The sequence below is a fragment of the Papio anubis genome, chromosome 1 (assembly GCF_008728515.1).
Source record: "Papio anubis isolate 15944 chromosome 1, Panubis1.0, whole genome shotgun sequence".
NCBI lineage: Eukaryota > Metazoa > Chordata > Mammalia > Primates > Cercopithecidae > Papio > Papio anubis.
In genome coordinates this window covers 206,997,080-207,022,536 of record NC_044976.1, presented here as the reverse complement: position 1 = coordinate 207,022,536, position 25,457 = coordinate 206,997,080, and the positions used below count along the sequence as shown (strand labels likewise).

Sequence of the window (25,457 nt, the reverse complement as noted above, 5' to 3'; positions counted from 1 at the left end):
TTCACATCCTCTCGAGCACCTGTTGTTTCCTGACTTTTTAATGATCGGCCATTCTAACTGGTGTGAGATAGTACCTCATTGTGGTTTTGATTTGCATTTCTCTGATGGCCAGTGATGATGAGAATTTTTTCATGTGACTGTTGGCTGTATGAATGTCTTCTTTTGAGAAGTTTCTATTCATATCCTTTGCCCACTTTTTGATGGGGATTTTTCTTGTAAATTTGTTTGAGCTCTTTGTAGGTTCTGGATATTAGCCCTTTATCAGATGAGTAGATTGCAAAAAATTTCTCCCATTCTGTAGGTTGCCTGTTCACTGTGATGGTAGTTTCTTTTGCTGTGCAGAAGCTCTGTAGTTTAATTCGATCCCATTTGTCAATTTTGACTCTGTTGCCATTGCTTTTGGTGTTTTAGACATGAAGTCCTTGCCCATGCCTATGTCCTGAATGGTATTGCCTAGGTTTTCTCAGGTTTTTATGGTTTTAGGTCTAACATTTAAGTCTCTAATCCATCTTGAATTAATTTTTGTATAAAGTGTAAGGAAGGGATTCAGTTTTAGCTTTCTACTTATGGCTAGCCAGTTTTCCCAGCACCATTTGTTAAATAGGGAATCCTTTCCCCATTTCTTGTTTTTGTCAGGTTTGTCAAAGATCAGATGGTTGTAGATGTGTGGTATTATTTCATAAGCTCTTCTCATGTGTGTCAGAGTTAGCAAATCTTTCCTCTATTGAACAAAAAGGGGAAACTATACTAACTTTGTTAATTGTTTTTTTGTGCTCTTTGGAATTGATTGGCAACACAATGAATTAGAAAGGAGACGAGATTTTTTTTTTTCCCCACAAAAGGATGAGATGATATTCATCAGGGGTGGGTGTTTACTTTTTAATTTAATTTTATTTTATTTTGAGACAGAGTCTCACTCTGTCACCCAGGATGGAGTACAGTGCCGTAATCTTGGCTCACTGCAACCTCTGTCTCCCAAGTTCAAGTGATTCTCCAGTCACAGCATCCCGAGTAGCTGAGACTACAGGTGTGTGCCACTGTGTCCGGCTAATTTTTGTATTCTTAGTAGAGACGGGGTTTCACCATGTTGGCCAGGCTGGTCTCGCACTCCTGACCTCAGGTGATTTGCCTGCTTTGGCCTTCCAAAGTGCTGGGATTACAGGTGTGGGCCATTGTGCCTGGCCTTCACTTCTTTCTACAATGTTTTACATGAATGTTCAAGTAGGCAGCACACTAAAAACGTCAGTGTTGGAATGCAGACAAATTAGATCCTCTAATTTGTAGAGCATAAAAGCAATGGATCCTAAGAATAAGCCAACAATTTTGACAAGAATTGTAGTTAGCTCTGTCATTATGATTTACACACTTTTCTCTTATTGAAATTAGTGGCAGTGCAAGCAATATATAACCCCCAAAATAGCATAAGATGATAAAAATTACATCCAATAATTCATAATGATTTCACCAGTTTGTATGCATCAACATATAGTCAAATGGATAGCTGTATAACAGTGCCACCAACCAGGAAAAAAGAGCATATCCAGCTGTGTTCGAGGAAGGATAAATGATGAGTTTCTAGTTAAAACTAAAAAAAATTGCAGCTGTATCTGCAGCTGTGACAGCTCTTAAAGCTACATTCAAGGAAAGTTGTTTTAAATGAGTGTCCCCAAAGAAAACAAAGAAAAAGCACGATGTAAATACAATAGTTCTCAGACAGCTTGAACTGCATTAGCAGAAATTAGTAAATCTAGCACCCATTTAACATAAACTAGGAGATACCAAGATAGAAACATCTCCTCAAATGGTAAACATCTATTTCTTTCTGATCACTTTATTTGTAGAAGGAGTTCCTAGCCTACATGGAAAGTTACTGGAGAGCCGTAAATATCTGTATAGTTGACCTTTGGGTATTTGTTTCACTAATACCTAAACTTTTCTGCATATCTGAAATACTTTCATTTAAAATACTCAGTCTAGTACTATGCACAAATATTTATGTCCTAAACTGTTCCCCATAGCTATGTTTATAATTCTAGAATACTGTTTTGATAATAAATATACTTTTTTTCATGAGATGAACATTATTCAGCCTTTGAAATTTTGGTTTTGAAAGGCCCCTTAATGCATAGGAAAATACTCCAAGTAATTATTATGTAAAGAAAGAAAGATAACAGATGGTTTATTTTTAGATAGGAAAACATCAGTACGGTTTTTATTTAAAAGCTTCAGAATAGTGGAATTTTGGGTACTTTTGCTCTCTATGGCTCCCAATTTAACAATTTTCTCATATATATATATATATATATATATATATATATATATATATATATATAAAATTATGAAAACAAGTAATAGCTTTCATTTAAAAAATTTTGTTTAATAAAATGGGACAAACCCACATCTTTCCCATAAAGAAATTTGTAAGAGTGATGTGGACATAAAATGGCCCAAACAACGTATTGTTTGAGTCCTAACACTCAATGTTGGTAGGTGGTGAATTCACTAACAGAAATCCTCCTAATCAACTTAAACTAGTACAAGATTTATGTAGAGCAAGTTGGTAATATGTGTTAAGAAGCTTTCAACCATTTATTTACTTATTCAATAATTACTTACTAAGCAACTACCATGTGTCAGAAAGTAGGAGTAAAAGATGACTAACACAGATCCAGGGTAAAATGTGCTCATGGTCTAATGACATAGAAAGAAAAGAAGTTATACTGGCTGGGCATGGTGACACCTGTAATCCCAGCACTTTGGGAGGCTGAGGCAGGTGGATCACTTGAGGTCAGAAGTTCAACACCAGCCTGACCAACATGGTGAAACCCTTCTCCACTAAAAATATAAAAATTAGCCGGGTGGAGTGGTGGGTGTCTATAGTCCCAGTTACTTGGGAGGCTGAGGCAGGAGAATTGCTGGAACCTGGGAGGTGGAGGTTGCAGTAAGCCTATATTGTGTCACCGCACACCAGCCTGGGTGACAGATCAAGACTCCATCTCAAAAAAAAATAAATAAATAAAAGTTGTTATACTGAAATAGCGTACCATCCATCTAAGCAGACAGGGTTCTAGGAGCAAAGGAAGCGTGGAGAGATCGGAGTCAGGAAGGTTTTGTAGGAGAGTTAACATCTAAGAAGATGGCAGACGGATATTACCATGAAGTGACTAAAAACACAGAGTTCTAAGTCCAATAAACCAGGATTCATGTCTTAGCCCCACCACTTGTTAGCTATTTGACCTTTGGCAAGTTACTTAAATTCTCTAAGCTTTACTCCTATCTTCTGTAACACCTGCCCCTTAGGGTTATAGTTTTAAAATTAGATCTTATGTGTATAATGCTTAGCATGGATGCTCAGTGAACTAAATTTTAAATGGATAAAAAAGGTAAAAAGAGAAAATAATTCCTGAGAAGAGAATGATTAACCATGATAAATATACAGGATTAAATGTGTGCAGCCATTAAAAATCATCTTTAGGGCTCAACAAAATAAACTGTAGAGAGAGATAAAATTAATATGGCAAAATAAAAATCATTGACGATCGCAGGTAAAGAATATACAGATGTTACCGAAGCATTTATTTTTGCACTTTTCTGCAGGGTAGATAGTTCTCAAAATAAAAAGTTGATTTAAAAAAAAACAAAAAAGTATGTTTAAAATGTTTTTATGCGTTTGGACAAAATTTATAATATTAAGTTTAAAGGGGGGTGATGGAAAATTATTTTTACAATATCATCTCAGTTCTTTAAGTGGGAGAGATGCATTAAATGTCAATTTTTTCTCTGTGTAGTGGGAATGTTTGTAATTTTTAATCACTTTCATTATATTCCTGTGCATTTTCCAAATATTCAAAAGCAAGATATTACTTTTAAAATAAATAATTAAATACATGCCTTTTTTTATTAGTTTATAGCAATAATACCAGTAGATGGTATTTCTACATATTGCTTTATTGTTTTGGTCTCCTTTAAAGGAATGTATTTATGCAAGTACATCCACAAGTAGAAACTAGCATATTTTTTTCTCATTTTAAGTAAAGCAGAACTTAACAGTAAAAATCAAATCATATTCTTACTTCTGAGATTATGGTTTTAATAATCTATTATAACAAAACAACCAATATTTCTAGAAACTACATTTACTTTTAAAATACAGCTTATATACAGCAGAAACAACCACGTGGCAATGGGATCAAAGAAGACAGAGTGGAGAAAAACTACAGGTACTGTTCAGCTGCCACACAGAGAAAGGGCCAGGCCTCCATCACCTCCCTTTGTTCAGTATATGGCCAAGTATCCTGCATAATGAAGAGGCCGCCAATAAATGAAATTCCCAGCACACACGGCTTCATACCAGTAGTTAAGGTTTCCTGATGTTTCATCTTGGCGAACCCTTACAACCATTCAATGAGATAGGACTTGTTATTACCATTTTCCACACGAGGAAACCAAAATCTGAGTTTAAATGAGTTGCCCTCACAGCTGCTAAGTGACCAGAAAATAAATCCAAGTCTGGTGGATCCCAAGGCCCATGCTTTAATCTAGGGCTCAGCAAACTCTATAAATGACTAGAGAGAAGACATTGTAGGTTTCATGGATCATGTGGTCTCTGTTGCAACTACTCAACTCTGAGCTATAGTGCAAAAGCAGCCATAGACAGTATGGAAACAAACAAGTGTGGTGGTGTTCCAATAAAACTTTACTTAAAAAAGCAGGGCCACGGCAGTGGTTCATGCCTGTATCCGTATCTGAGAGGCTAAGGCAGAAGGTTCACTTGAGCCCAGGAATTTGAGACCAGCCTGGGTAACAAGGCGAGACCCTGATTCTACAAAAAAATATTAACAAATTAGGTTGACTCTGGGCACATTGCTTAGAAGTTAGCTTTGTTCTTTAAAGAGCTATTTTAAAAAATTAAAAATTAGCTGCCCATGATGGCATGTGCCTGTGGTCTCAACTACTTGGGAAGCTGAGATGGGAGGATCACCTGAGCCTAGGAGTTGAAGACTGCGATGAGCTATGATCACTCCACACTACTCCAGACTAGGTGACAGAGAGAGACCCTGTCTCAAAACAAACAAATGAACAAAAAAACAAACAAACAAAAAAACAGGTAGTGAGCTGGATTTGGCCTTCAGGCCTTAGTTTGCCAACCTCTTCTCTAAGTTACTGTTCTACATTGTCTTCAGAGAGTATCAGGTGTCTCCATTCAGCAAATATTTAATGAACACCTACTATGTGCCAGGAACTGTTCTACACACTGGGAATATAGCTGTGAACAAAATCAAAAATAGCACCTGACTTTCTGGAGCACAACTCTGAGTACAAAAGACAGACAATAGGTAAATAAAAAACTAGTTACCATTGTATACCACTGTGTACATCATACAGTGTCAGAAAATGATAAATGCTATTAAGACTAAATGTTTGGCATAAATTGAACAAAACAGGTTGATAAATGACATCACTCTTAATCATCACTCCAGAGCAAAACATAACTGGGGTTCAATTCTTCATTAGCATGAAGTAGGCAGGACACACACAAGTATTTCAACACAATAAAACAGATTTCCAAAAAATCATGCCTCTCCCCCAGCATATGTAAAATATGGGTCCCACCTTCCTGTCCTTTATGTTCTTGATCTTCTATCCAGTTACCTTAATTGACACCCTGCAAATAACAGAGCCTGATGATATACAAGGGAAATTTTCATTCTGGCAGTGGATCTTAAATTAGTGCACATGAGCCCAATCAGTTACTTGGGCCTGAGCCAGACCCACCCTAACTATTTGCAAATCTGTTAAAACAGTAGCTACAACTTATGGCTAAGCTGCTTCCTCCAACAAAAGACAGATGGCTTCAGCAAATTTTAACTTTCTGTGCTGATGAGCCTCCCTGCTCCAAAGCAGAGGGGAGGGTGATGAGCATGCAAATCCAGTCAAGGAGCTGGCAGTACCAAAGATGTAGGAGCAAAATACAGGCTTGAAATCTCTGTCTGGGGCTACAATAAAAGGAAGATAAAGCAGATCACAAGTGTACCAGCTTTTCCTAAGAATAAATTATTTCAAATTTTAACATTTCTGAAACACGGTTCGGAATCCATGTATTAAATATAAAACCCAAACCAAATGGCCAAAAAGCAGATAAAAATGACCAATATTATACTAACATGTAAATTCACATTTTTTGATCAGAAGAAAAGGTAACAGCTAGCTGCTTGTGGCCTACTATGTGCCATATAACACATAAGCGCTTTTGCCTATATTACTTAATATTAATTCCATTTTTTCGGATGAGGAAACAACTAAGATGTTAAATCATTCGTCTATGTTTCTATAGGTAGTTAAATGGATGCTAGAATTTGAATCAAGAATGCTGAGAAGGACGATCTACAAAATGGGAGAAAGTATTTGCAAACTGACAAAGGTCTAATATCTAGAATCTATAAGGAACTTAAATAACCCAACAAGTAAAAAACAACATGAACAGATACTTTTCAAAAGAAGACAGATAAGCAGCTAACAAACATGAAAAAATGTTCCCATCGCTAACCATCAGAGAAATGCAAATCAAAACCACAAAGAGCTACCATCTCACACAGTCGGAATAGCTATTATTAAAAAATCAAAAAAGAACAGATGCCAATGAGGCTGTGGAGAAAAGAGAATGCTTACACACTGTTGGTAGGAATGTAAATAAGTTGAACCACTGTGGAAAGCAGTTTGGAGATTTCTCAAAGAACTTAAAACAGAACTACCATTGAACCCAGCAATCCCATTACTGGGTATATATATAAATATCCAAAAGAAAGTAGATCATTCTACTAAAAACAGAAACACGCACTCATATGTTTCATCCCAGCACAATTCAGAAGAGCAAAAACATGGAATCAACCTCGGTGCTCATCAACAGCGAACTAGATAAAGAAAATGTGGTACATATACATCATGAAATACTATGCAGCTATAAAAAATGTAATCATCTCCTCTGTAGCTACACAGATGCAGCCAGAGGCCATATCGTAGCACCTAGGAACAGAAAGCCAGACACAGTGTGTTCTCACTTACAAGTGAGAGCTAACACTGGGTACTCATTGACATAAAGATGGCAAAAATAGAAACTGGGGACTACTGTGGTGGGTGGACAAGGGCTGCAAAACTATTGGGTGCTATATTCAGTATTCGGGAGAAAAGATCAGTTGTACCACAAATCTCAGCATAAAGCTATATACCAAGGCAACAAACCTGAACATATATCTTCTGAATCTAAAATAAAAGTTGATGTTTTTTTTTTTTTTTTTTTTTTTTTTTTTTAAGAATGCTAGCCAGGCACAGTGGCTCACTCTTGCAATCCAAACATTTTGGGAGGCTGAGGTGGGCAGATCATCTGAGGTTAGGAGTTCGAGACCAGCCTGGCCAGCATGGTGAAACTCCGTCTCTACTAAAAATACAAAAAAATTTAGCTGGGCGTAGTGGTGGGCACCTGTAATCCCAGCTACTTGGGAAGCTGAAGCAGGAGAATCGTTTGAACCCAGGTAGTGGAGGTTGCAGTGAGCTGAGATGGTGCCACTGCACTCCAGCCTGGGCAACAAGAGCAAGACTCTGTCTCAAAAAATAAATAAAATAAAATAAAATAAAATAAAATAAAATAAAATAAAATTCTGAGATGGCAGGTAAAACAAAAACAAACAGAAAATCACTTGCCTTCAATTTCTGGAATGTTAGAACCGAAGTAGACAAGAAGAGATCATCTCTAATTTGTGCTTTTATTTTAAGGAAATGAAAACAGGCTATTTGCCCAAGGCCACACAAGAATCATTTCAGAATTGGGTTGTACTTGGATTCCTCTACTACAGACGTTGGCCTCACAGTCCTGATTTCTTCCTTCCTCTGACAAGCATTAAGTTTTAATTAAGGAGATTCCCAATAATAAGTTACTCTCCCAGGTGTGTATCATGATAGCAGGTTGCACAGAGGATGCTGGTGACAGGAACTTCAGCTGTTATGGTGGAGCCAGGCAGGTGGGTTTGGGGATGGTGCAGACCTACTAACCTGAATTCACTCCATGTTGAAAGCCAGTCTTCTGGATCAGCCACAGATTTCCATCAAATAATCGAACTGCTGCAATATTTCAACTGAGGGTACAAAGCATACTGTAGGAATAAACTGGCAGTTCTATATTCTGGCTTCTTTCCTTTTTTTCTAAAACAGCAGCATGATAAAATCAATAATGGAAAGTTATCCCTGCCTCTGTTTTTCATTTTCTTTTCTATCTACAGCTATACAGCTATTTTAATTGCAAAAGTATTCTGGTTTTCTTCCATGGAAAGGAAATCCACGAGTTCTGAGAGGACTCAATTTTATTCACTGTCCTTTCAGGTGGTAAATACAGACTCAAAAGCATTGTTTCCGGATCTGATTATAACCATCACAGGCCTCGGATATGATTTTTGCTTGCAGAAGAGCTGAGAAGCTTGAAATGGACAACACAAGATATGTATCCATGGCAGACATTGTAGAATGCAGGTAATCTCCAGGCATAAATAACCATTCTTTTACCATAAACTATATGTCAGGATTTTAGGTGACTCACTTATTTTTAATTAAGGATATCATTAGCTCTTCAAACTACTGATAATATGAGGCTCTTCCCAAAAAGAATAAATTGAGACTAGTACTAGCTTAGTAGAGGATACAAGAGTAGAAGGGGTGGTGTATTGGTCAGTTCAGACTACTATAAGAAATGATCAGACTGGCCAGGCGCGGTGGCTCAAGCCTGTAATCCCAGCACTTTGGGAGGCCGAGACAGGCGGATCACTAGGTCAGGAGATCGAGACCATACTGGCTAACACGGTGAAACCCCGTCTCCACTGAAAAAATACAAAAAACTAGCCAGGCGTGGTGGCGGGCGCCTGTAGTCCCAGCTACTCGGGAGGCTGAGGCGGGAGAATGGCATAAACCCGGGAGGCGGAGTTTGCAGTGAGCTGAGATCCGGCCACTACACTCCAGGCTGGGCGACACAGCGAGACTCCGTCTCAAAAAAAAAAAAAAAAGAAAAAGAAATGATCAGACTGAGTGACTTAAACCACAGAAATGTGTGATCTCACATTCTGGAGGCTGGAAGGCCAAGATCAAGGTGTCAGCAGGCTTGGTTTCTCCTGAGGTCCCTCTCCACGGCATGTAGATGGCAGCCTTCTGTCTGTATCCTCACATGGCCTTTTCTCTGAGCACAGTCAACCCTGGTGTCTCTTCCTCTTCTTATGAGGACACCAGTCATACTGGATTAAGGCCCCACACTATTACCTCATTTAACCTGAATTACCTCTTTAAAGACCCCATCTCTAACTACAGCCACATTGAGGGTTACAGCCACGCAACTCAGTCCATAACAGGTGGAATGGAGACATGGTTTGTATTCAGAATGCTGTATCTGCTAGCAGACACAAGTCCTCCAAAGCCATGTGTGTGGAGCTCCAAGGAACCCGGAAATAACCCCTCATTAGAAGAATTTGAATTCTACTTTATGTGGAAATTCATTTCATTACCCCTTAAGGCATTTCTTCATTTTTTTTTTTTTTAAAGCATTGTTGGGGCCTGGTGCAGTGGCTCATGCCTGTAATCCCAACACTTTCGGAGGCCAAGGTGGGCAGATCATCTGAGGTCAGGAGTTCGAGACCAGCCTGGCCAACATGGTAAAACCCCATCTCTACTAAAAATACAAAAAATTAGCCAGGCGTCGTGGTGTGTGCCTGTAATCCCAGCTACTCGGGAGGTTGAAGCAGGAGAATCCCTTGAACCTGGGTGGAGGTTCCAGTGAGCTGTGATCATGCCATTGCACTCAAGCCTGGGCAACGAGAGCAAAACTCCGTCTCAAAAAAAAAAAAAGAGTTCCTGGGATTTCACATGGCTCTGGAGGAGCCAAGAAGAAGCAGAGTGAGACATGCAGTCATCCTCACAGTAGTAAGAATTAGCCCATAGCACCTAAGTTCTTTCAGCAGACGAGCACACATTTCACATCAGAGAAGACTCTTGTGTATGGTTTTCCCTATGCTGCCACTATGCTGGGTAAATCGGATATCACTTGCATTTTTTCATTGATGTTCCTTTGGCTTTATCGTTTTTTTTCCAAACTATTGTTGCTGGTTTTGTTTTGCTTTTCTTACACTGAAGTTTGAATTATGTACATATTGGGTATGATATATTCTGTAAGGGAATCCGGTTAACAACCAAACTGAAGAACAAGTGAAGAAGGGAATACATTTAGGTGAGAGTACGACATGTTAATTAATTACTGATTTCATTTTAGGGAAATTTAGTATATATATATTTTTTAAGACAGGGTTTCATTCTGTCTCATAGGCCACTGCGCCCAACTGATTCTGTATAATTTTAATACAAATTAGGTTTAATACAGGAGCTCAATAATGCACTTTTTCCTATTTAAATTAATAATAGTTTTTTGACCCATGGAAATTTGCCCTATCAGTGTGCTTTAAGAAGTAAACTTTCCCCCTGTGCAGTGGCTCACGCCTGTAATCCCAGCACTTTGGGAGACCGAGGTAGATGGCTCACCAGATGTCGAGACCAGCCTGACCAAAATGGTGAAACCCTGTCTCTACTAAAAATACAAAATTAGCTGGTTATGGTGGCTCATGCCTGTAATCCCAGCTACTTGGGAGGCTGAGGCAGGAGAATTGCTTGAACCCAGGAGGCGGAGGTTGCCATGAGCCAAGATCATGCCACTGCACTCCAGCCTGGACAACAAGAGTGAAACTCCCTCTCAAAAAAAAAAAAAAAAAGCAAATTATCCCCACACAGTAAGGAAGAGACCACGAGGCAAAGAAAAAGTACAATTTATTATTAGCTAGGATTTGGGACTCAAGTTCTGATTTTTTTAAATTGGTGAGCTGGGCTAGATAATAAATGAACCAGAAGATTTGCTTCTGTTTCTCCAGAGACTTAGAATAAAAGCCACTAGTTGGCCTTCTTAGTTTTTTTTTTTTTTTTTCCTCTAGGCTGACATCTGATTCTCAGCCCTTGAGATGTTACTATTCTAATGGTACAAAAGAACAGGGAGAGATAAACCCAACCCAAGAGGTCATCAAGGAACAACCCATTTCTCCATGTGGCCAGGAGCATCTTAAGTCATTCACTGCAGGACTCCTCCATTCCCAGAGGTCACAGATTTATCCCAAAGATGCGGGCAGGAAGAGACGCAGGGGGAGAGTACATGCCCCCACTCCCACCACCTTATCAAAACTGCAGAATGGATGAGAGACTTTAACAAGTCTCCAAAATTACCTCCAAAAGAGGCATTGTAAAATAAGTCTCCAAAACAATACATCCAACATGGTCATTGGATCAATTCTGGTTCAGAAATCTTTTGAAAGAAATTCTCTTGTGTAGGCTTATGTTAGAAGATGGAAGGGAGACTTCCCTTTGGAAATAGGCTTCCAGAGAAGGCGGTAATGGGAGGCACCAAAGGACTATGTAGGATATGAGACAATCAAACACTAGGGAGTTGGGGAAGAGAAAGAAATACAGAGAAGCCACTCATCCAAAGCCGTTCATTTTGCTTGGGGAGTTCCCCTACACACACAAGGCACCCAGCTCATAAAAGAGAGGATACTACTATGACCTGTACCTCAGCCTTTTTTTTTTCTGTGCTAAAATGAAAAAATTGTCTCATTTTATCCACTTGTGCTTGAGATCACACCCCCTTTCACCTTATCAGGAACTTGAGTAATTATCTCCTCTCATACTCATGCCTTTATCATCAAATTCTCCTCTTCTTACTAGATCGGTCCCAAAAGCTCCACAGACATGCTCCTGTTTCTTCTTTAGGAATTTCAGAACAGGTATGGTGGCTCACACCTGTAATCCCAGTACTTTGGGAGGCCACAGCAGGCAGGTCACCTTGGGTCAGAAGCTCAAGACCAGCCACAAGTCTGGCTAACATGGTGAAACTCCGTCTCTACTAAAAATACAAAAATTAGCCAGGCATGGTGGCATGTGCCTGTAATCCAAGTTACTTGGGAGGTTAAGGCAGGAGAATCACTTGAACCCGGGAGGTGGAGGTTGCAGTGAGCTGAGATCGTGCCACTGCACTCCAGCCTGGGTGACAGAGTAAGACTCCATCTCCAAAAAAAAAAAAAAAAAAAAAAAGAATTTCAAAATGCACAGAAGTGGACTGTGGATTACTGATAACCTTTTGTCCATGACATACTCTCATCATCACCTGTTTTTACTTACTTAGTTGGTTCTTTTAAAAACACTGTAAGTATCTTCCAACCTATTGTTCAACAGGGCTGAGTTCCTTCTGGAGGCTCTGCAGTGAACCCACTTCCTGACTTTCCTGTCATTTCTAGAGGTCTCTGGCGTTCCCTGACTCCCAGATCAATCGATCCATTGATCTCTCTCTCTCTCTCTCTCGCAAACACAAACACACACACACACACACACACACACTCCTACTTCCTTCTTATAAAGATCCTTGTGATGACATTGGTTCCCCACAGGTTAATTTCCTCATTTCAAGATCACTATCTTAATCACATCAACAAAATCTCTTTTGCTATGTAAGGTAACATAGTCATAGATTTCCAAGAGTAGGTCATCAGTCAACATCTTTGGAGGACATTATTTGGCCTACCATAGTTATCTTTTGGGACTTCTTTCCCTTAGATATCCATGTTGTCATTTGTTACTGTAGTTTCCATTCTGTGCGCTTTCGGTTGTATCCTGGCTTTGGCAATTGTGAATAATGCTCCTACAACCATTCTTGTACGTATCTCCTACTGTTGAGACACATTAATGTAGCTAAAAAATTGGAGTAGAATTTCTGGGTCATGGGTATGTGAATATTCCATTTTCAGAGATACTGTGATGCTGTTTTCCAAAGTGCAGAGACCAATTTGTACTCCTAAGAGCAATGCAAAAGAGGTCCTATGGGTGCAGTGCTTTCCAATATTGAGTATTGTCAGGTCTTTACAAATGTTTGCCAACAGAATTGATATAGAATAGCATTTAATTATGAATTTTCACTTCTCCGATCAATAATAATGAACATCTCTTCAAATGTTTGTCCCTCTGAGTTGCTACTTCTATGAAATACCTGTTCATACCTTTTCATCATTTTGCTTGATTTCAGAAATTATATTTTCTTAGCACTAACATTTTTTTTCAGTTGTACACATTGTGAATAGCTTCTCCCCATTAATAGATGACTGTTTTTATGCTTCCTTTAAGGCTTTTTTTAAATGAATGTTCTTAAATTTGTCTATGTTCTCCACCAGTGGTTTCAAAGTTTTGCTTGTGACATTTAAGACCATTTGGAGTCTGTTATTATATATGGTGTGAGGAAGTGACTATGTCATATTTTCCATATAGATCCCCATTTGTCACAGGCCTCTTTTCTCCAACATACTGACACGCTACCTCATCGTGTTCTATGGTTCCATACATGTGCTGGTGTGTTTCTGGCATCTCTACTTCATGCCATTTGTCAATTTGTCTGTCCCTACAACAATACCACTCTATTTTAATGACTATAGCTTTACAATAAATTCTGCTATCTGGTAGGATATGCATCCCCTCGCTGCTTTTAGACAGAAGATATTTTAGCCCTTTACACTTCCATATACATTTTAGAATCATCATATCAACTTCCATAAAAACACTTGATTTTTATTTGAAAAGTATGATTGACAGATTGAAGCTATAGATCACTTTTGGAAGAATTAATATCTTCAGGCTTTTGTCTTCTCCATGAACATAACTCACCTCTCATTTATTTGGTAATAAGTCTCTTAATAAAGTCAACCATCTCTCAATAAGTTTTAATAATTTTCTCAGTAAAGGTATTGTGTACCTTCTGTTAGATACCTAGCTACTGCTAGTCTTTGATGCTACTGTAAATGGTAACTTTAATTTACTTTTCTTAACTGCTGCTAGAATCGAAATTCTACCTTGTGAAACACTCCAATTGTTCCTAGTAATATGTGCAGATTCTTTAGAGTTTTCTTTGTAAATACTTATATTGTCTTCAAATAATAATAAATTTGTTCCTTTTACTCCAATTCTTATCACCTTCAATTTCTTTTTCTTGTCATATTACAAGTTTGAAAAACAATTTAGAAAAATCTTTTAGCACAGGAATAAGTTGTGGTTGCTAAAGTACTGAAAGGTTTTATAAGTGCTCTGTAATTAAATTTCTCATATAACTAGTCTGTCTCTGTGTCTGTGCCATGCTTGATATGGCATGTTTTGCCATCTTCATAATTCCTTCTTATTGTTACAGAGATGGTCAGCTCAGACATATATACATTGGCTAGTAAAGTAATGAAAATAAGTATGTGGTAAGATGGATGGAAATTTATATATGTACACTGGGGGTGGGGGAAAAGAAGAGAGATCTCAGGCCTCTACTACCCCTGTTCCTGTCTCCCAGCTAATGTGATGAGGATCACCTCCACTAGGCTCTTGAGGAATGTGTATGTAAAGGGATGCTCCATATAAAAATCATGGCTTTAATATATAAAGCCTTGGTCCCAAAACATAATGTGGAATAATCTCTGGTTTTGGTAAAATGCCGTAGACCACAGATGAGTCAGGAGAGCTCCTCCTAGGTTCTGGGTATGGAGTAGTATCATAGCTTGATTCGCTACTATACCTCTGCGGGTAAAAGTTGAAATGTCATCTAAGTTATTAGGTAGCATGGCTTATAATAAAAATGGCTCCTGATTAGGTAATTGCATATGAACTTACAGAATTATACGTACATCTAAAAGCACTCCTGTGGGAAGAGAAATCCTTGGGGCTGCCCGGCTGGCAAGCCATGATTCCTGTTCCCTCTCTAAACAGACTGGTGTCATGGGTGGTCTTTGATAGGCTGGTGAGTCTGAAGGTTCAGATGAACCTAAGAAAGCCCCTTGATCAATATATCGGTTTTCTATTGTTATGGAACAAACTACCACAAACTTAACCATTTAAAGCAATACTCATTTCTTATCTCATAGTTCTGTAGGTCAGAGGTCCAGCACGGTAGGGCTGGGTTCTCTGCTCAGGGTTTCATGAGGATACAAATCAAGATGGTAACATGGGCTACATTCTCATCTGAGGGTTGGAGTCGTCTTCCAAGCTCCCTGATTGTTGAGGGAATTTGGTTCCTTGGGCTGTAGAACTGAGTTTTCTTGGTTTTTGTTTGTTTGTTTGCCAGTTATGATCTTGGGGCTGTTCTCAGTTCTCAGAAGCAGCCTGCAGGTTCCCACCATGTTGCTCTCTCCATACCATAGCAGTTTGCTTCTTCAAGTCTAGCAGGACATTTTATCTCACATTTTGTATCTCTCTGACTTCAGGAAGGGCCCAATCCCTAAGGGCTCATCTGGTTAGGTCAGGTCTACCTGTATAATCTTTATTTGACTAACTCAAAGTAAACTGATTTAGTGACCTAATCATGAGTGACACCCCATCATATTCACAAGTTCTGCTGGCGCTTAAGAGGAGAGGGTTATATAAGATAGTGTGTACACCACGGAGAAAGATTCCTAGAAGCAATCTTAGGATTCCGTCCATAAGAGTGAACACTGCAACCTCTCTCCCTGTGCTTCCCCAGTCCTGATTTTGAATGGTTATCAGTCCAATGGTGAGAAGAGACAAGCATTCATGGAAAAACTTAAGCTCATCAAAAACTGTTTCCACACATGCCCTGCACTATTCCTTTGCTGACATTACAGTCAGAGGGGTCTTTTAAAAGTGATGATTCAAGGAATCCTTTTGCCTTCCCCAAAGATACTCTGAAGAGATTTTTAAAAAGCCAAAGAGAAGGGAGAATGCTAACAGAGGGTCTGCCACATAGACAATGCAGGCTTTAAACCCTGAAATTCTAGTGGAATTTCACTCTAGCTCAACAATGCTCTTGATCTTGACCACGTAAGCATGGTTTTGAGGAGGAGTTGCGGGAATGAGAGTCTTGCTCCTTCTACCAGAGACCAGTGTTTCTGTCTCTGTGTAACTGGTTTTTATCCAGTTAACAGATGAGTTTCCTGAGGGATGCTGCAGTCCTTATTTGAGGAAGGGGTCTGAAGCCCCTTAGAAAAGCCCTAAAAGCATCTTTTTTTTTTTTTTTTTTTAGACAAAGTCTCACTCTGTCGCCAGGCTGGAGTGTGGCAGTGCGATCTCAGCTCACTGCAACCTCTGCCTCCTGGGTTCAGGCAATTCTTCTGCCTCAGCATCCCAAGTAGCTGGGACTACAGGTGCCCGCCACCACACGCAGCTAATTTTCTGTATTTTCAGTAGAGACAGGGTTTCACCGCGTTAGCCAGGATGGTCTTGATCTCCTGATCTCGTGATCTGCCATCTAGTTCTGGAAGAGGATAGGGTTGTTAATAGCAGCACCTTCATGGAACAACCCCATCCTCTTCCAGAACTAGGATGGCCATAGCTCCACCTGGATTTAACTGGATGGCCGTATCAGTCTCTCAAAGATGTTTCTGATTTTCTTCTTGGTATTATATAGAAACAACTTATACTGGTCAGCATGTCATTTCAGTTGTATAAGCTATGCAAAAGATAGAAAGGTCAAAATATACATGACCATGTTGTCTACTAAGCTGACCAGACAGGGATCTACAGCCTGTGACTGTGTATGTGTGTGCATACACACATATACATACATATGCATCTGTCTAGGTGTGTGTGTGTGAATATATGAATATAGATATTGATATAGATACCTCCATGGATAATAATTTCTACATTTATTCATCTTACCACATGCTTTAATAGTCAATGTGTAAATGACTAAGCTTTCTCTGTAGCAATAAGAAGAAATTATGAAGATGGTTAAAAATGCCAAATGAAACATGACACAGACATAAAGACAGGCTAGGTGTAAGAAAAATTTAAAATAGACCACTTATCAATCCATTTTAGTACTTTAGCAACCACAGTATGTTTCTGTGCTAGAAAACCCTGAATAGTTTTTCAAACTGGATCCTTTGAGCCCTAGCTATCTCAAGGCTAGCTCTCAGTAGTGACAGGTAAATTAAGGAGCTTTTTTGGGAAGCTATATAAAGTTAATTTGGGAGAGGAGGGACGGGGAAGAGATATTCCAGTACCAAAAAGCATTGAAAAATCATGGGCATGGATAAACTCTGAAGTCTTCTTTATGGTAGAAAATTTAGATTAATCACTGACCCCTACAAAGTTACTACTTAATGATCATTGCTACCTAAAGCTTATAACCTGCCCTGAAGACCAAAAGGCACACCCTCCACCCTCCGAAAACCTCTATTAAAAGCCTAGCAACATCAACCACAAAATTTCAGATAATTCATCAAAATCCCGTGTTAGCTCTATGATAGAGATACTGATACAAAGTTCGAGTCAGTTTTTAAATTTTAAAAATTCTATGAAGTACACAAAGTTGAAAGCCAAAATTGTTCAAAACCATGTGCCACCGTGATACACTTCAGAGCCTGTCTCATTATTGCAATGGTGATTGGTCTCTGCGACTGCATGGTACCATGAACATTTGTTACATGCTTAAACAGTACGGATGAGCATTCTGCAAATCTGTGTTATTATCCGAACCACGTATCATACAAACAGAACTCACACATGCATTTAATTTTTTTTAACATCCAAAGAAAGGAAGCATAGCAGTCAAGTATTTTTAAATTGATTAATAATTATATAATTAATATCATATAATTAATAACTATATAATTAATATTATATAATAACTATATAATTAATATTATATAATTAATAACTAATTATATTATATAATTAATAACTATAAAACCAATTAAAAAATGAAACCTAGGTCACATTCATAGTAGCAGCCAGTGTAGACAGATAGATAACACCAATAAAAAGCCTTCCTCCTACCTTCCCACTAATACTTTGACATCCCTAAAAATAGTATCAGAGAAACGGAGACAGGTAGGGGACGGTTAGAGCGCTAATTTCACCACCCAGAGGTAAGTGTTCAAAATAGATATTAAGGGTACAAAAATAGTGAGAAAAAAATGAGTAAGACCTAATATTTGATAGCACAACAGGGTGGCCATAGTAATAATTCAGTCACACATTTTAAAATAACTAGGAGTATAATTGGATTGTTTGTAACACAAAGGATTAAAGGTTGAGGGGATGGATACCCCATTTTCTATAATGCAATTTCTACTCATTGCATGCCTGTGTCAAAACTTCTCACGTACCTCATGCATATTAGACTTACTATGGATCTCCAAAAAGTAAAAATGAAACATTTTAAACATAGATATTGAGTTACATAAGTAAAATTCCTATTATTTTTTGCAAATCTGTGTTATGGAAACGATGTTCATACCTGCTCAGAAGCTAAATGAATGAATACAAAACTTAATACAAGCAATGAACTGGCTAACATTTTGAAGATCAGTGACAAATTTATATAGACTATTAGAAATAGGCCAGGCACGATGGCTCACCACCTGTATTCCCAGCACTTTGGGAGGCTGAGGCGGGTGGATTACCTGAGGTCAGGGGTTTGAGACCACCCTCACCAACATGGTACAACCTCGTCTCTACTAAAAATACAATAATTAGCCGGGTGTGGTGGTGCAAGGCTGTAATCCCAGCTACTTGGGAGGCTGAGGGAGGAGAATAGCTTGAACCTGGGAGGCGGAGTTTGCAGTGAGCTGAGATTGTGCCATTGCACTCCAGCCTGGGCAACAAGAGTGAAACTCTGTCTCAAAAAAAAGAGAAAAAAAGAAAAAGAAATACTGGTTGAGGTAGGTATATATCTTAAAATCCAAGACTATACATATGCAAATATATTTACATTTTTATATGCAAATATATCACAGGATATATTCGAAAGCCGTTTTGAAAAGAAGTGTTGGCTTATCTTTGAAATAAGGTTATTATTACTATTTTGAGACAAGGTCTCACTCTGTCACCCAGGCTGGAGTACAGTGGCACAATCACAGCTCACTGAAGCCTTGACCTCCCTGGGCTCAAGTGATCCTCCCACTTCAGCCACCTGAGTAGCTGGATCTACAGGAACACGCCACCACACCTGGTTAATTTTTTTAATTTTTGTAGAAACAGTCTTGCTATGTTGCCCAGGCTGGTAGCAAACTCCTAGGTTCAGCTATCCTCCCGCCTTAGCCTCCCAAAGTGCTTGAGTTAGTTACAGGTGTGAATCACCATGCCTGGCTGAAATAAGATAATTATACAATTTTTATCAGCTATTGTCTTGTTTATATGCTCCAGAGTAACACTATCCAATAGAACTTTCTGTGGTGAGAGAAGTATTCGCTCTCTGCATTGTCCAGTAGGGGCATCCCTGGCTACCTGTGGGAACTGAGCCCTCCAAATGGTGGCCAGCATGACTAAGAAACTCAATTCTTAACTTTTTAAAATTTAGGCCGGGCATGGTGGCTCATGCCTGTAATCCCAGCACTTTGGGGGACTGAGGTGGGTGGATCACCTGAGGTCAGCAGTTTGAGACCAGCCTGGTCAACAGGGTGAAACCCTGTCTCTACTAAAAATACAAAAATTAGCTGGGCACAGTGGCGAACGCCTGCAATCCTAGCTACTTGGGAGGCGGAGGCAGGAGAATCACTTGAATATGGGAGGCAGAGGTTGCAGTGAGCCGAGATCACACCACCGCACTCTGGCCCAGGCGACGAGAGCAAAACTCCATCTCAAAAAAAAAAAAAAATCAAACTAATTTAAATACAAAACAGCCCTGTGTGGCCAAGGTCACCTAACTGGGAGCACATCGCATCTCAGAGGAGTAAATGTCTTCTTCCTTGCTTCACCAACATCCTACATCTTTTTTTTTTGAATACAGTCTTGCACTGTTACCTGGGCTGGGGTGCAGTGGTGCGATCTCGGTTCACTGCAACCTCCGCCTCCCAGGTTCAAGCGATTCTCCTGCCTCAGCCTCTCAAATAGCTGGGACTACAGGCGTGTGCCACCACACCCGGCTAATTTTTTGTATTTTTTAGTAGAGATGGGGTTTCGTCACATTGGTCAGGCTGGTCTCGAACTCCTGACCTTGTGATCCACCCGCCTCGGCCTCCCAAAGTGCTGGGATTACAGGCTTGAGCTACTGCACCCGGCCCACCCTCTCTCTTTACAACTCTGCTCAAAGGCCATCTCAGGGCCCCACAGCAGCAGCACGTACTCCGTGCATAGTGCTTCAACAGAGCTTTCTGCATTTCTCTGTCTTAGAACTTAGCCACTAAACAGAAACTGTACAAGTGTCAACCTCCCCTGGCAGGTAATCTGTAATCTACACAAAGATAGGACAGTGTTTCATTCATCTTTGTCGCCTCAGCATCCAGCAAATCATGTTTGGATCAGTACCTGATCCATTATGGGTCCTCATTTCATTTTTATGAAATGAATAAACAGAAAGAGACTCTGGGCAGCTGATGAAATAGGGAAGTTCTAAATGAAAATTTAACAATGATGGAAACCTATTCTTTTGTCTGCTATTTATTTTCTTATTCATACTCACAAAAGCCATTTCAGCCTTCTAGAAATCCTAGCTAAGTCATATAGATAGCATTTCTAATAATGTAATTTCAAGGGCATCTGATCAAGTCAGTCACATGGCACCCTCACGATTTACAGCTGCAACTCATCTGCTCACTCACCTTCAAACAGAAACCACTGGTTAGGAAGCCTCAGAATGAAAGCTTCATTGTGCGGCAAACTTAAAAACAACACAAAACATAGTAGACTTACCATCGCCAACATCAAAGTCCTTGAAAGCCAGTTCTGAACCTGAATCATCAAGAAGGATTTCACCATTCAGTGTGAACATCATGGTGTGTTCGTTCATGTCAACCATACAGCCCACGACATCGCCTGCTTGCCAAGAGCGCCCATAGTGTTCGTTGCCCTGATGCCACCGCTGGGCCTATACAGAGGACAGAAAAGTCCCTTGTCACAGACTAAGACAGGAAAATAGCACCCACCCACCACTCTGTCACTACTTAACAGCAGCGCCTTCTATTAACACAACAGCAGGAGAAAGTGCAGCTGGCATATCTGTCTACTGCAATGTCCTAAGCAAAATGGAGCTGTCTGGGAATTCTAAATTCCTACCTAATATTAACATGGTATATTATTGAATCTTGAAAAAAAAAAATCCAAAAGCTATTTCATGATTTTGAGAGCCCATTATTTTAAAAATCTAATCTCATGTACTTTCTGCTGAAAGAAAACTTATATGCCTTTAGAATATATTATTTTTCTGCGACAATGAATGTTTCCCAGAATATGGTTTGTTTTTCTCTACTCCCACAAATACAAATAATTATGAGCTAGGGAATCAAGCTGGGCATCTGTCATTGAAAATGATAGTGTAATTTTCATCTATTTCAAAATAAAATTTCATTCCTTAGAACCGATGGCACAGATATTTCAACAAAATGGAAATCTAGAAGCATTTCAGTGACATACTAAAAGTAAAAACGCTTCAAATCAAACCTAAAAATATGCTTAGGATATCTGCTGAAGTAACAAGCCAAAAATTGAATATAGATGCCAACCTTTTTTTCTATATACATAAAGTGAAATCTCATATTGTAAGTACATTTGAAACATAGTTTTGATAAATGTGACTTTTGGATCTACAAGTATATTCCACTGATTTATAAGTACACCTGAGTTATGTGAATTATTTTGTCAGATAAATCTTTTGACTTTTTCTTAAGCCTCACCTTCATTGTGAATTGGTATGTTACCGGACAGAGTCGCCAATGCAGAACAACGACATAATTCTTCTCAATATAACACACTGTCTTTTAAAAAAAGTTTACATCAGGTATCAAAAGGCATAAAATGCCCAACCCACTTACCTGGCTGTAGTGTTCGCCTTCCAACCCCACCCACCCCATGCCTGTTCCCAAATCGGGAGTATCCTTTCTCGCCTATAATTCGATTGGGAGTAAAGGTTATTTTAACTTTCCTCAGGATACTTCCCACTCTGGTTCATTACATCTGATCTTCAGGAGATATAAACCCAAAGCTGCCTTTTATCTGTTATTTTATTTTTTTAAGTTTAAAGTTTGCTAATTTTGACCCCCCAAAAAAAGTGTTAAAATTTTCTATTTGAAATTTTAAAAAAAACTGGATTCAGGAAATGTGATGTTTCAGAACTAAGTGGGTCAACTGTCCTAATTTCAAGCCTAGAAAGGCTTTCCTCACAGGACATTTCACACCAAGAAGTATCCAAATGTCAAATCTCTTCATGATTGCTTATTTATTCCAATTTTATTTTTCTTAGTTAAAAAGTAGCTTTCCCCCTCTCATGTGAAAAGGAATATAAATTCACTTAAAAAATAAAAAATAAAAACAAGACTTTAAAAAATCTATGATTTTACCAATCAAAAGTGACTATTATTATCTTATTGTGGCTATAATCATATACACACTGTTATTGTTATTTTTTTGTTTGTTTTGAGACAAGGTCTCAACCTCTTGCCCAGGCTGGAGGGCAGTGGTATGATCATGGCTCACTGCAGCCTCGACCTCCCAAGATCAAGCAATCCTCTCACCTCAGCCTCCTAAGTATTGGGTGAAACTCTGTCTCAAAAAAAAAAAAAAAAAAAAAACCATGCTTGTCTAATTTAAAATTTTTTTTGTAGAGACAGGATCTTACTTTGTTGCCCAAGCTGGTCTTGCATTCCTAGCCTCAAGTGATCCCTCCGCCTCAGCCTCCCAAAGTGCTGGGATTACAGGCGCCTGGCCCACATTACTAATCAAAATATTTTACATATAAAAAAAATCTTTAAACATTTATAAATATATAAATAACAAAATAAACACCTGACCAGCTTCCATCCAACTTAATAGAAATTACTAATAATGTTGAAAATGAAAACCATTTGTGATTATAAACAACACTGCTTTAAGCATTGTAGCTATTAAATGTTTATACAAACATACCATTAATTATAGCTTAAACTCCTGACATGGAATCGCTGTATCAATGTATATGCATTTTTCCTCTATATATGTATCTTTAACATTTTGATAGACAAAGATGATTTATCTTTTGATAACCATGGAAAAGCAATGTCTTACTTGGTGAATTTCACCATATTCATGTGTTGTGGGGACAGGTTTTGAGACTACGAGGACAAAAGCTTTTCTATGAAATATTTTTTCCATGTTTGTGCTGTGGAAAATACTGGTATTGTGATGCTACCAAGAGGAACAGCAGAGGAGACAAGCCTCCAGCATGCACAGATGACTGGTACAGGGCAAAGTCCACTCACCTTGAAGCCATCAAAGGCAAAGGCACGTTCATCCGAGCCGAGCTCCTGATCCGGTTGACAACCAGGCCGACTCCAACCAACTCTCATGTCTCCAGCAGTGACCGTCTCAAATTCAAAATACCACCGTCCCGCCTTCACTGCGTAAGTCTTCTCGGCACGGAAGATTCGGAACCTTTCCCCAGTGCCGCTGCACACTTCGGCTCTGGCTGCTGGGAAATGGACAGAGATTTCTGGTAGTCATTGCATGGGGAAGTGAAAGAGAAGGAAAGATAACATAAATAACAGAAGGAAAGATACACCATGACTTTAGTAACTCAACCTTCTGGGATGATGATAATGACCTTCTTATCTTCTTTCCCATTTTACCAAGTGCTTTCTTATCTAGGACCAGCCACTGTCAGACCAGCTGGGTGAAGTGGAAAGCGCCAGGGCTTGTGCTGAGAGACTGGGGAATGAGCCTCAGTAATGCTGCCAGGGTTGGTGGCGTTCCCTCCGTCAGCCTCATTTTCAGGAGGGAACAACCTTTCTGTAGAACAAAACCCAAAAGTGCCTTGGTGCTTTGGTTGTGGAGGAAGAGATGGCAAGAAGACAACAAGAAAAAAGATCTGAACTGCTCTGCATAAGAAATGAATAGACATTTATGGGTGAGAGAGAAGAGGGAAGATGAAGCAAGGAAGAGAAAAGAAACAGAAATAAGGGAAAGTTGTAAACAGTGGAGAAAAGTAACAATAGTATCAATAGTAAAAATTTCCCTACAGGTTGGTGATGACTAAGGAACTCAAATGTGATGCAAAATTTTTCCATTCTCGCGTACATCTTCACTGTGATCTGCTATACACACAAATGCCGTATTTAAAAGATCTAGGGGAAAAAATAAAAAGGTCAGCATCCAACATTAGGACCAGTGTGATGCAAAAGGGGGCAAAGTATCTGTAGGAAAGGAGATGCAGGTGAGACTGAGAAAGACAGAGGGGGAAGCCTCAGACTGAGGAACCCAGAGCCAGAATGACGATGAGAAGGTAGGTCCCTCTGAAATCACAGGAGAGCGGAATGAGTGTTCATTGAATTGATATCTCAAAGAAGGTGGTCACCTCAGCTAAGATCTGAGTTAGATGCAGAGGAGGAAAGTTCAAACTTGACCAACATCACCCAACTAAAAATGGTGGAATTCGGGAGCTGCTTCATGTTACAGCCCCTCTTCTTCCTACTTTGCCTCCAATAGCTGGGACACAGTTACTAGGTACTGGTAAAATGCTAGTTCTCAGCCAAGTATGGCGGCTCACAGCTGTAGTCCCACACTTTGGAAGGCCAAGGTGGGAGGATCGCTTGAGCCCAGGATTTTGAGACCTGCCTGGGCAACATAGTGGGACCCTGTCTCTATAAAGAGTTTAAAAATTTGGCCAGACATGGTAGTGCATGCCTGTAAGTCCAAGCTCCTGAAAAGGCTGATATGGAAGGATCACCTGAGCCTGGAAGGTCGACGCTGCAGTGAGCTATGGTCATGCTACTGCACTCCAGCCTGAGTGACAGAGTGAGATCCTGTCTCGGAAAAAAAAAAAAAAAAAAACAAAGAAAGAAAGACAGAAACAAGTTCCTATTTGTCTCTCCTTAAGATTTCGGAAAGACCTTATGCATGATAAAAATTTAATAACAGTTCAATCATTGACTTGGCATGATCAAATTAGAACTATAAAAATAATCTATACAGGTCGGGCGCGGTGGCTCACGCCTGTAATCCCAGCACTTTGGGAAGCCGAGGTGGGCAGATCACAAGGTCAGGAGATCGAGACCATCCTGGCTAACACCGTGTAACCTCCTCTCTACTAAAAGCACAAAAAATTAGCTGGGCATGCTGCAGGTGCCTATAGTCCCAGCTACTCCGGAGGCTGAGGCAGGAGAATGGCGTGAACCCGGGAGGTGGAGCTTGCAGTGAGCTGAGATCGCGCCACAGCCTGGGCAACAGTGCATGACTCCATCTCAAAAAAAAAAAAAAAAAAATTAATCTATATAAACACTAAAGGTTGCCAATACACATACAGCTAGGTCATATGTAACAATTTAAAATTAGATTTTTAGTGAAGACAACACAGCTGCAGTAGGAGATGGCTCCCTATCACATGGGCTTAATGAAATGATCAATAACAGCTTTTTGATAACGGTGGTGGTGATGGTTGA

The 25,457-nt window shown here is 39.4% G+C and overlaps 1 protein-coding gene across 13 annotated transcripts in view; it reads right to left on the bottom strand.

Annotated features, from left to right (window-relative positions):
- The window catches only part of RYR2 (ryanodine receptor 2), a 785,691-nt gene that overhangs the window by 243,984 nt on the left and 516,250 nt on the right, over positions 1–25,457 (bottom strand). For 12 of the 13 annotated variants that reach the window (XM_021934115.2, XM_021934128.2, XM_021934136.2 and 9 more), the window contains 2 exons: positions 23,283–23,491; positions 20,743–20,917 (listed from right to left, as the gene is read on the bottom strand). In XM_021934115.2, the coding sequence (XP_021789807.1) occupies positions 20,743–20,917; positions 23,283–23,491 (384 nt within the window). The remainder of the gene's footprint in view (positions 1–20,742; positions 20,918–23,282; positions 23,492–25,457) is intronic. The other variant, XM_021934162.2, reaches the window with a different exon arrangement.